At 31.7% G+C, this 13,412-nt stretch overlaps 1 protein-coding gene across 4 annotated transcripts in view; it reads right to left on the minus strand.

Moving 5' to 3' along the window:
- LOC148629654 (kynurenine/alpha-aminoadipate aminotransferase, mitochondrial-like) overlaps window positions 1–13,412 on the minus strand; it is a 28,566-nt gene that overhangs the window by 12,271 nt on the left and 2,883 nt on the right. For all 4 annotated transcript variants that reach the window (XM_088555020.1, XM_088555004.1, XM_088555005.1 and 1 more), the window contains exons 2-7: window positions 12,623–12,776; window positions 10,634–10,733; window positions 8,245–8,313; window positions 6,906–7,035; window positions 4,404–4,478; window positions 117–392 (exon numbers count right to left, since the gene is read on the minus strand). In XM_088555020.1, coding sequence (XP_088411146.1) covers window positions 117–392; window positions 4,404–4,478; window positions 6,906–7,035; window positions 8,245–8,313; window positions 10,634–10,733; window positions 12,623–12,689 — 717 coding nt within the window. In that variant the 5' untranslated portion in view covers window positions 12,690–12,776. The remainder of the gene's footprint in view (window positions 1–116; window positions 393–4,403; window positions 4,479–6,905; window positions 7,036–8,244; window positions 8,314–10,633; window positions 10,734–12,622; window positions 12,777–13,412) is intronic.

Raw genomic sequence — 13,412 nt, forward strand, 5'->3', positions numbered from 1 at the left:
ATATAAATTTAGAATATTGGTAGATTATTGGATTTTCTATGTTCTTCATGCAAATTACTAATTGGAGCACAAATTCTTTTAATATGAGAGAAAAAGTATGATGTTCAAATAAATACCTTTGTAAACTGGATATAAAAATAAGGATCATCTTCTAATATCAGTAAATCATATTCCTGAGCAATTTTATAGATTTCTTTTTTCCTTTCTAAAGTTAGACTGGATCCTGTTGGGTTGCCACCATTAGGAATACAGTACAATATTTTGGGTATTCCACTTCCAGATTTACCAACATCTGACAAACTCCAGCGAGACAGGACCTTCCGTAAGTGACTAGGATTTAGTCCCTGAGCATCAGAATCTACTGGTAGAAGATTAGAGTTCATTGGTCCAACCTGTATTTTAAAACAGAATCACTTGTACAATTAAGGCACAAAACAAACATTCTCTGTCAATTTACTGCATCACATTCTCACATATTCTTTCAGATATTCGAATTGCCAACAGATTTAGAATTCACAGGAAAGGGAAATGAAAATGTATATATTTTGACAGTAGCTAATTTATGTGGATTACTGTAAACCATGAAAATTGCAGCATCATTTGGGTTGTTTCTGACATTGATCAACTTTCCTGTAGTTTTTATTTTAATTTGGAGACCAATTCAAACATTCATATTAAAATGTCCTTAGAATAAAATATTCATGACAGTTTAATTTTCCCTCTACAGATCATATTGCATAAATAGCAAAAAATAAAACTGCTGTGAAATTTCATGATTTATCATAATAATTCAACACATTAATAGGTATTAGTTTTTCCTTGGTTTTTGGGAAATATGATGTATGTTTCACAGTATGAAAAATGATATTTCCGGATGCTTGCCTACTTTGAAATGTGAAAAATGAATAAAGAGTTTTGCAGACCAGAGCATGACACTACTACAGTGGTTGAACTCTGAACAATTTGGGCAAGTGTGGACACAATATTAGTTTTTGACACACTTAAGCATAGGGACTTACAATTCATTATAGACACAACAATTGGCTTGGACACAATATAACACAAAATTTGAATATAACTGAAAAATTTTCAAAATCAGACCAAAAATTAAAAAGTCATTTTTTTAGGGTGTGGTCCCTTTGACGCCCTTATAACTCAAAAACAGTAAGAGATATCTGAAATCTGACTGAACAATGCTGGCAGGAATTTTCATAAGAATTTTCAAAATTAGACCAAAAATTAAAAAAATGACACATTGCAGAGTGTGGCTGACTTGAAAACTGTAAAAGATATCTGAAATCTGATTTACAAATGCAGGCAGGGATTTTCATAAAAAATCCAATGAAAAAAATTTGACCAAAAATAAAAAAGTTGGCCTTGAGGGAGTGGCACCCTTTGATCCCTTGTAACTTGAAAACTGTAAGAGATATCTGAAATTTGACAAGATAGGGTATTTCATAAGGCATCCAATAAAAATAATTCATTTTTGAAATCAGACCAAATATAAACAAATCATTGTCTTGACATCAGGAAAATGCACGCTTCTGGCCACTAATTTCTGAAATGTTCAAGTCTACCACCCACCGCCCCCCCCAAATCAATCCAAGTGTGATTATTGTGGTATAGAATATTGAGAAACAATATCATAGGCATTTCTATGCTTTTACTGGAGTTTTATAGTTGACTTCTGTGGAATGCTTGTTTTAGGCCCATTTTTTGGCCCCTAATTAGCTCACCTGGCCAAAGGCCAAGTGTGCTATTGCCATCACTTGGCGTCTGTCTTTGTCCATCGTCATTAACAATTTTTCAAAACTCTTCTCCTCTAAAACTACGTGACCAATTGGAACCAAACTTGGTATGAATGTACCTTGGGGTATCCTGCATATGATGTGGGGATTTTCGATTTTTTTTTTTTACAGTTTTCAGCCAATGTCTTGAAAACAATGATAGATTTAGACTTTCTGAAATGATCCTTATGATAAGTCCTATCAAAGTTTTCTTGAGTCAAAATTGTTGGACAACTTCTTGTTTAATTTATTGCCCTTAAAAGGCAAACTTCAACCAGGTGAGCGATTAAGGCTCCTGGGAGCCTCTTGTTTTAAAATGGTTTGGGCTATAACCCCTTACATCAATACCAACCTTCCTTTGGAGGTTTGAAATCTTGTAATAAAATTTTTATGAAGATCAACCAACTAATACTCAAGTTATCGCACAAAAACCAAATGTCTAAGGATGACGAAAGTACCATACTACTGGTAATATACGACTGCAATTTTTTTGCCGTTGTATAAAAATAGTTTACCAAGAAAATGTTGCATACTAGTTACATTCATGTATGACCACGACGTGCATATAAATTCCACCCATACAAATTTTTTCTTAGACCTGTGAAAACTGTGATGGTGTTATCAAAATAAAATCAGAGATGTGTGAAATTTACTTAAGTCAACCTTTAAAAATTGTACTAAATCTAGGACCTTAAGTAAAGCTCAAACTCCATCTTCCTTAACCAAATGGCTTTAACCACTTTCAGAACTCAAATTCTCTTTTAATTTGTTATTTTTTTTAACATATTATATACAAAAATAAAATTCTTTTGTCATAAATGATCCCAATACATGTAGTAACTTGCATTGAACAGATACAGGATCCCATACAAAATAAATTGAAAAAATGGTTTTTTCTAATAATTCAGGAATGACTTTTCATGTTTAAAGAATTTTGTATATTTATTCTTTGGTCTTCAAAGAAAATAAAATGAAGTGTAAACAATAAGGAATGAAACAAATCATATCTTAGACCTTCATGTTCAAATTCTTAATAATATAGTATTGCTTAAAAATACCAACTTTGTTGTAAAAACATAAATAATGTTCATAACATAGTAAAATATATAAATATGAAGAAAAAGATGTTTTGTGGCATTAGTTCATGTAATAACGTCATAATGGTGCCACAATTATACGTCATTTAATAGCGAGCACAAAGTGAGCTCAAAAAGTGTGTATGTAAAAATAGCATTCTTGAGATGGCCCTTAGTGATAGCTATCAGCCTAACTGGAATATGTTTGGTAGTCAGCTGAAACAGCCTTAAAACTGAAGTTCCGCAGCAGAAAATCAGAAATTTGCACTCATCAGGATCAATAAAAAAAAACAGATAAGCGTTAATTTTTATCATTGAAAATATACAGTCGTTTTCAATGCACTCTTTTATTTTTTTCAGTTCCATGCAATATTCATGGAAAGGTTCAGGAAAAGTTGCATGCACTGACAAGTGTACTTGCATATCTCTCTTTGCTATTCCACTTGCTGATTATAAAACCTAACCCCCATTGAAAAATATAGCACTGACTGTATTACACAAATAAAAGCATAAATTTTCAAAATAGGAAAGGCAATCATAATTATGTGGAATTTCTGTAAAGCTGTCAGTTGCAATAGTTCGGTGTGCATTTGTTTACATCATAGGTTATGTGTAAAATATTCTCGCCATCTGTGGAGAACGGTTATGTATGTAGACTTTATAAAAATTCTGAACTAGACTTGCTAAATCATTAAAGGATATAGCTTCAGATGGTCGTAAATTCAATAGGTTTTAGGATGTTGAATCTCCCAGTGCTTGCTTCTATAAGCAATGTACATTCCTACACCATATTAAAGGACTACTGAGAATTGCAAATTTTAATTTTTCAGGCATATTTACATCCAAAAAACTATGTCCAAGAAACAACTTCATACTTTCACATATGATAAAGTATATTATACTGATTGTGTTCACCATAGTATAAATGTGAAGTTGTTACTTGGGTGTGGACACCATTGCATTGTCAAAAATATGACCAGAAATAAACCAAAAAGTATGAAATTGACTGAGTATCTGAATTTTGGTAAACTTAAAGCAAGTCATGTCTTTTAAATGCAAGAATAATCAGAAGTCTTTATGAATTCCCATTTGTGATGGATTCAAGTCTCAGAATATACAATTAAATATTTTAACACTTACTGATAATTTCAGGCAAAAAGGAGCCTTTATTGCCCTTTCTCCCTTTTTGACCTGGTTATTTTTGTAAATTCAGAGAATTTTCTAAGATAAAACATTTTTCTGTAAATTGCATGTGGACACTTTTTATTTTCAAGAAGATATAAAGTGAGAAATAATACATACAAGACATTTTCAGATATTTTAAGATATTTCACAGAATTTATATAATTTCAAAGACCTAAATTGACCAAACAGTACAAAAAAGCCCTTCCTGACCATGAAATGCTAACATTTTGTAAAAAAAAACCCATTCTTCTCCTTCTTTTTTTTTTTATATTTTAAGCTATTTAACCATTTATTCATGTCAATCTCTATTTGGTTATTTCTTGGATCTTTTTATTCATGAACTGTTTATACTTACTATGGCTAGTGTACCTGAATATACTGGGTTCTCTAGTAAAACATTATCTCCTTCACATACCAGAGCTTCAAAAACCTAAAATATTTAGATATTCGGGAAGAATTAGCAAAGAATTTTTTAAATTCCCTGAAACCTATCTAATCAACACTTCAGGACTTTATGTGATTTTTAAGACTTTTTGGTGAAAAAAGGCTACAAACAATAGGCATTGTTAGTCTTGTCCTTAATTTATTTTTGACCTGGACTTTCTACTAGCATTAGAAAGCATTCAAAGCTTAAGACCGATTTGTATTTATCAATATGATGCATTGTTACAAACATTATTTTGAGCTTTCAGTCATTACCAAACTTGTTGTAGTTAAAAAGTGTCATATTATTATCATCATATATAAGAATAGGAGGTTTTCATTAGCTGTAGGCTTTACTCTATAAAATAAGACCAATACATGTCTGCAACTGTGTCACTGTCATCTATTTGTCAGTATAAAATCGTCTTTTAAAAATATGAATATAAACACTATTCATGAAAAAAAGAAACAAAAAAAAAAAAAAAAACAAAAATAAAAAAAAAACATATTGTGGGTTACAAATTTCTATATGTAATGTCCTAATGATAGCATGTACTGGGGAAAAAATGGCGAAGTCCAACATGCTAAAAATGTAGGGAGAAATTACCAAACTTCTCTATAATAGGTGGTGCACTGTGCAATGTTAAAATAATATCGCTTTAATATTTTTAATTTACAGATTACACAAAGTATAAGTAGGTACTGTTCATAACATAAAGTGACAACAACGAATTAGTTCAATGTGCTCAAAATGTAGGAAAAAAATATATTTCTACATAACAGTAGGTGTCCATTAATGTGACGGATGAACAGACAGAAAGACAGATTAGAGAGACCATTAGACATGCTGTCACCATTGGTAAAAAACACTTCCTTTGCTTTTGAATGGGGAGATTTGGACCCGTGAATTCACTGGGTCACATGACAAGACTTATTTAGGGGAGGACAAAAAAAAATAGGAATTAATTTGTTTTTGCCTTCAAAAATATATGTCTCTCCCTGTTCAAAACTTCAAAGAGGTAAAACTCCCACAAAATTCTGTGGATCATAAATTCCTGGCAATATTCACAAACACATATAATGTTCTAATTACCATAATAGTATCATAAAATTTAGTGCAGAAGTTTCAGAAGAGTTGGGCTTACATAAGTGTGATGGACAGGGCAAAACCAATACATCTATCCACCATTGTAAGGGGAGACAGAAATTAACAGAGACAACCTAAATGGATAGAGGATTTTGTTTGTGTCACCTTATTTTTTTTTAAATGCATGGCAACCTGTACAAAGAGGAATAATGAAGATATTTTAGGTAACATTAGTAAATAGACTTGTTGTAACTTTTGTAAACGCCTCATGGTGTTTGAACATGTAATTTTATGCTTTTGTGACACATCCTTGTTATTTCCATGAACAGGTAATTGTAAAATAAGGTGCAACTGATTACTGATACAAGTTAAAACACACTACACTTGTTTACAAACTTTACCTGTAATTTACAAATGCAGGACAAATGGGATGACACCCAAAATATTTGTTTACACATGAAAAATTTCTTAGGTAACTGTTGGACCAAGAAAACTTGGATAGTAGATAATGTTCATGTGGGAGATCCCCCTCCATTAACACTGTCATGTGTGGAAGATTTTTACATAAAGCAAATTTTTTAAGTGACAATTCAGCTATGGTTGATTGGATCTTAGACTTCTAACTCATATTTTAAAATTCTTACCACTATCATTGCTGTGTTATTCTAATGTATTCAGTGATTCTGCCAAAATCTCTGTCGCGGAAGGTTAGTGATCTAAGTTACCCCCACAACTCAAACAGTCATTATATCACTTGTGTTGCATGCAAACTAGCCTCAATTTATTTTCATATTAGTCCAGTATCGTTTGCTTTACCATAAAAATATCACTATTGTAGTTTTTTTTCAACAAGAAAGAAAAGAATGTGTTATAGTTTCACAATATTAAGAACAGATAACAAAAAAATTTGAAGTGTTGATAAAGAAAAAATATTTTAAGAAAATCTCTGGGTAGGTTGGAATAAGAATCTACTAAATGTAAATTAATTTTATCCAGTAATAACTCCTATTTTCAACAGTTTGTCAGATTGGTTTCGATGAATATTAAGACTGAGCATATTCTTACCTTACACAAAAAATCCAAGTCTTTAATAAAGTTTTATTATGTAACAAATAGTTAGTAACATTCTCACTTAGGTAATTTCAAACTTGGTGATAACAGACCTGTTCTTACTGAGTGCTCTAAGATCTTTACAAAACAAAATTAAAACTACAACTGAAGCAAAGTGTATCGTCGTGTTTTCATTTCTACAAATCAAGAATCGGAAATGAATAAAAACAGAAAATTATTCTGTTTTGGAGTGGATCTTAAAACAGTATTTATCATATTAATCAATTCAATTCATACCTTACATAATCCATCCTGACTACCATTAGTTATTAAACAATCCATGTGACCTGGATGGTGTGGATTAATTGTTGGTGGTTTATGTACTTTGGTTTGTAGTTCCTTTATCCATTCAAGAAGACTGGGAATGCTGAAATATATAAATATTGTCTGAAAAAAGATAAGAATCTGAAGATATTTAAACAAATTTTCTCTTAATATATTGCAAATATATTAAAATTATAATATATATTATCTATGACTTAGTCTTTTTATCTAATACTGGCTTTATTCATTATCAACATCATTACAAACAGGCCAAGGCTCAGTTGGTATAAAGTTGCAATTAAATAACTCGAGTTGATACCTTGTAATATTCAATTTTCACTCATTATGATAATTCTATATGATTTTGTCGTTTTATTTACTTTTTGGGTGGCTAGATGATTGCCATATCACACCATAAGTGATGTGATACAAACAAGTGATATAGAAAATTTGCAGTTGCCATTGGTTGTTGTGTGACTGTGTCACATTGTCTATAAAATCTAATTGGTTAAAAGTGACCTTGTGACATATCTTTAATCTTAGGTTCTTTGCTGCATTTCTGAAGTTGTTTCCCCATAACAACAGGTAGCATTAAAGATGCATGTTGTCTAGAATTTCTGCCACAGCAGATGCCAATGTCAAGTGGCTAAATATTAAAAGTGAATTACAGAGAAAAAAGGTTTTATAACTTGTGAAATTTGAATCCACAAAATATCAACTTTCACTCAATGATAAAGTATATAAATACATGTACATGTAAACTATATACTGTAAATAAGAAAGCACATAATAATTAAGATATTTGCATTTTACTCCTAAATGTTTTGCAATATTGAGGAAATTTCTGAAAAACAGCAATATATTGGAGTTAAAATAATTACAATAAGAAATAAGTCAAACAATGTTAAAAATAACAGCAGTAAATTCATGATTTAGAAGACATAAAATGCTGCTTTGCTTAATTTCTGCTGTGACCGAAGATCAAATAAAATATAAAAAATCCAAATAATAGGGATAGAGCATCAGCGACATCCTACATATATAGGTCCTCCGTTAAAACATCATTAACTAGTAATCTTTTTGTCAGAAGTGATATATGCAGTTAAAATGTGATTGTTTGAACTTTTAACACAGACAAACATTATGTGTTATAAGAGGTCTTGCATTATCCCACTGGTTGAGGTTTCAGTAATATAATAACATAACAAAGGATTACCAATAAAACTGAATGTAATTTAAGAACAAATAGCTCTGTCTATTGCAGGCAAAACCTAAAATCATGCTCATTGGAACATAAGTTCTGTTATCCTACCCAGGGGTTGGAGCATACTGTAAACCCTGATTCATTGTCTTCTTGTCCAGCTCTATTACTGTACCATCCCTGAAAGTGAGAAAAATATACAATGTACCATCTGATATGATTTCAGTTCTAACAGGAACAAGTTTTTGTCTTTCTTCTTTTTTAAACAAAAATATCTTCGTTTTGATTTCAGCATCCTGTTATAAGTCTGTTATTTGTGTATGCTTTTGGGATGTTTGTTTGTACATTCTCTGCTGTTATTTAAAAATATTAATATTTTCCATCCATAAAAATAATAGATAGAAGTTTCTGTTTAAGTAGCTGTCTTTGTAAGAATCATGCAAAATATGAAAAATGTGATACACCTAAAAAAAAAAAGGCTACATATTTTTATTTTTGTAATTAAGTTGCTTTATGGGTCTAAATTATCAAAATGTTATTCATTCAAATCTGCCTGCTCTTAGGAGATAATCAACATTTAAAATCCAATAGATTCTATTGTATTTGAGTGTCATTTACAGAGTTATCTCCCTTACTTTTGAATTCTACTGTGCATTCTACACAATTTTTATCGCTTATGAGCACGAGTTATATGAAAAACCAAATTTTAATTCCTGTTTTCCAAAGCATTTTAAACAAGATATCAAAAACAAAAATATGTAGGCTTTCCAACCATGTATCACATTTTGCATGATTCTTAGCTGGAGTACTACTTAACATCTATCTACTCTTACTTAAAATTACAGTTATAATACAGACAACAAAATGGGGTAGTAACCCTAATTCCCTTAGTTTTTGTTGGTTATTTTTATTTTTTTGTAATTTTTTATCAGATCTTTTTTAAGAGGAAAGATTTTTCTTTCTACTAATACATGTATATTGTTTAAGCAAATATTCAAATATTTATAATCTATGTGAAGACATATGATACTTTTCTACACTTGTTACAAATGTGCAGGTACTAGTATGATAAACTGCAAACTAGATACAACAAAATTATCAGGGTAAAAGAATCTGTTTCAGTGTGCCTTACCTTAATCTAAATAAAGCCTCAGTAATAGCAAAGGTCTCTGGGTTGGGCATGCCTGACCTTAATCTAAATGAAGCCTCATTAATAGCAAAGGTCTCTGGGTTGGGCATATCTCACCTTAGTTTAAAGGAAGCCTCAGTAATAGCAAAGGTTACTGGGTTGGACATATCACATCTTAAATTAAAGGAAGCTTCAGTAATAGCGAAGGTCTCTGGGTTTGGTATACCTAACCTAAGTTTATATGTAGCCTCAATAATAGCGAAGGTCTCTGGGTAGGGCATACTTCACCTTAGTTTATATGTAGCCTCAGTAATAGCAAAGGTCTCTGGGTTGGGCATATCTCACCTTAGTTAAAAGGAAGTCTCAGTAATAGCAAAGGACACTTGATTGGGCATACCTCACCTTAATTTAAAGGAAGCCTCAGTAATAGCAAAGGTCACTGGGTTGGGCATATCTCACCTTAACTTAAACAAAGCCTCAGTAATAGCGAAGATCTCTGGATAGGGCATACCTCACCTTTATTTAATTGAAGCCTCAGTAATAGCCAGGTCTCTGGGTTTGGTATACCTAACCTTAGTTTAAAGGAAGCCTCAGTAATAGCGAAGGTCTCTGGGTTGGGCATACCTCACCTTCATTTTACTGAAGCCTTAGTAATAGCGAAGGTCTCTGGATTGGGCATACCTCACCTTCATTTTACTGAAGCCTTAGTAATAGCGAAGGTCTCTGGGTTGGGCATATCACAACTTAATTTAAATGAAGACTTAGTAGTAGCAAAGGTCTCTGATATGGGGGTACCTCACCTTAATTTAAAGAAAGCCTCAGTAACAGTGAAGGTCTCTGTGTTGGGCATACCTCACTTAAAGTTTATATGAGGCCTTAGTCAAAGCAAAGGTCTCTGGGTTGGGCATACCTCACCTCAATTTAAATGAATCCTCAGTAAAAGCAAAGGTCTCTCAGTTTGGCATGCCTCAACTTAATTTAAATGAAGCCTCAGTAATAGCAAAGGTCTCTGGGTTGGCCATACTTCACCTTAGTTAATATGAGGCCTCAGTAATAGCAAAGGTCTCTGGGTTGGGCATACCTCACCTTAATTTAAATGTTGCCTCAGTAATAGTAAAAGTCTCTGGGTTGGGAGTACCTCACTTTAATATAAAGGAAGCCTCAGTAATAGCAAAGGTCTCTGGGTTGGGCATACCTCACCTTAGTTTATATGAGGCCTCAGTAATAGCAAAGGTCTCTGGGATGGGAATACCTCACCTTAATTTAAATGTTGCCTCAGTAATAGTAAAAGTCTCTCGGTTGGGGGTACCTCACTTTAATTTAAAGGAAGCCTCAGTAATAGCGAAGGTCTCTGGGTTGGGCATACCTCACCTTAGTTTAAATGAAGCCTCAGTAATAGGGAAGGTCTCTGGGTTGGGCATGCCACCAGCCATTGATATCATGTCAGGTGAGCTCTTACTTAATATGGCAGCTGTGTTGAAATAAAGAAAAATTAGAAATGCTCTAAAAAATTAGGAAAATACAGACATTAAGAATATTTCTGATGTTATTTGCATTAACGGAATACTGGAGGAGAGCAAATAATATATAAAACAATCAATTTTGTATCCTGAAAAATTTTCTAAGAAACTATAGTCCGTTTTAGTTGTATAAATGTTTGAAAAAAAATCCTTATAAAATCCTTTTTCGAAATTATTTTATTTTTCAACCGCATTTGGTTTTCTATAGTGCATACAAACTCTGAGACATATTTTTAGAATTTTATCACAACAGATCTTAGGAATTCCCATTAGGCTTTATGCAGTTATAATTTTAACTATTCAAGTATAACTCTGCTTGAATGTTGGAACAGCTATCTGAATACTTGATGTAAATATAAACAAAAAGCCATGTGCTCAGGCTACATAATAAAGCTAGGTTACTTCAAGTAATCTGAATATCTATAGGTGTCAATACAGGATTATAATGGATATTTTGTGATGTTCAATTGACATATTTAGTCAAATGAGTTGATGTCATATGACCTAGTTATTCACCTGAATATTCAAATAGCTCCTTCAGTACTAAGACATACACAAAATAATAGAAATATACAAAATGGAAATTACATAAAGCCTAATAGGAATTTTTTTGTTTATTGAGATAAAGTTCTGAAAATATTTCCCAGAATTAGTAAGTACTGTAGAAATGGATATGCTGTAGAAAAGTTAAAATATTCTGAAAAGTGTATTATTATATGAATTTTTTTTTTGAAGATTTATAAAACGGACTAAACATGTATATTTATTTGAAAAGATGCTGGAAGATGCATTTGATTTAAAGAATTCAAAACAGTTTTTTTTAAATATGTATACCAAAATCTATCATAACTTGATATCTAAGGTCGTTGTAGGACTTGTTAGGAGTTTTAACATTGTATCAGCTTGAATCTATGAGAGGTTAGTGAGAGAATTTAGGTATGCTTCACAACAGTCATTCAGTTTGTGTATTTTTTTATCATGCTACTGTATAATGAAATAAATACATTGAACTCAAGCATCAGATTGTTATAACATACAAGTGAACTAAGGTTTTGTGTGTTCTTCAAATAGGCACCACATTCATCTATATCTTGGAACAGCAGTCAATGTTTAGTGTACTTTAGTTTGAGTTAGATCATGCCTAATATTTTCGGCCTGTATAATTTCCTATTTCTCAGAGATAATGTTGGATGAACATACTTAAAAATTTTAGTACTAAAGAACAAAGGTATCCCAACTTGATTTTGAGATAATCAATTATGGAAGATTTTATGAAGACTACATAGGGAATTTTACACATTTCTTGAATACTTAGATTTTTTTCATTAATTTGTAAAAAGAAAACTTGTCTGATATTCTTAAAAGAAAATTAGAGATCACCAATCTTATTTTCTTGTTATTTAAAAAGTATTCATATTCCTATTACATTTATATTACTTATCTCCCATAACATGGGTTGTTTAGACTTCATTCAGTGGAATTTCTTTGTGCTGAAATTGGCTTCCTATTTCAATATATTTTTGGTTTTGAGCAATATAAATATAGATCTTGTAGTTTTGCCATTAATAGGTTTATGTAAAAAAAAATGTCTTTGATTATTTTGAGACAAAATTGTTATTATTTATATTAATATCAATTATTACTTAATATTAATATAATTAATATCAATTGACACTGTTGCTTTTTGAAAATACACATTAGCAAAGAAAATGTACTGTTTAAATATCTCAGTTATCTGTCATGTTTATTGTTTCTATCTGTTGTAATAAGCCATATCCATGCACTGTAAGAGTTTGTACTAATAAAATTATTGTATTGTATCAAAGTTCACCATGCTTACTTAGCATACGAATAGGTGATGGCTTCCTGGCCAAACTCAGTCTGTTAAAATATCTCATGTAGTTCATAGCTGCTTTAAAGTTGAAGTTTCTTTGTTTACGAAGTTAACCAAGTCATTGCTGACAAATTCACTGACTAATGTGAATGGTCAGAGCCTGAAATAAATAAAAAGCAATCTTATAAACCATAAATAATAAGTAATTTTTGAAAATAATTAATTATAAGTATTTATCAATACCTTCATATGCTAGCAGTATGGTAGAAATGTTCAAATTGGTATAAATGTACTTGATGCTACTAGTCAAGCATATAACGAGAATGGAAATGGTGAATACATTGATGCGACAACTACACCACAGGATGAAAAATGTCAGCTCAAAGCCATCAATGGGTCTTCAATCATCAATGAGGAAATCCTCACACCACAGGACAAGCTGCAGTTGGCCCGAAAACAACATTATACACAGGTACAGCAAAATAGTTGCCCCTATATTCTCCAGCAACATGAAGTACACTGAAAGCGAACAAGAAACAGTTCGTATAGAGGCCAGAAATTACTGACTTGGGACAGGCACAAAAAATGCACAAGGTTAAAGAACTTTGGTGTGATCACAATACTACCCCTTTTAAATCAGGCCACAGTGGAAAAAATATTACACAATTAAACACACCTAAAAATCAGTTCAAAAACGGTCTGAGTCCCTTCTTAAACAGATATAAAGAAACTGATTAATGTTACACAAATGAACAAACAAAGGACAACTAGCAATTAACAGACATACCACCTTCAG

This window comes from Perna viridis, chromosome 1 (assembly GCF_037379345.1).
Source record: "Perna viridis isolate PV_CMFRI_1.1 ecotype Kerala chromosome 1, ASM3737934v1, whole genome shotgun sequence".
Taxonomy (NCBI): domain Eukaryota; kingdom Metazoa; phylum Mollusca; class Bivalvia; order Mytilida; family Mytilidae; genus Perna; species Perna viridis.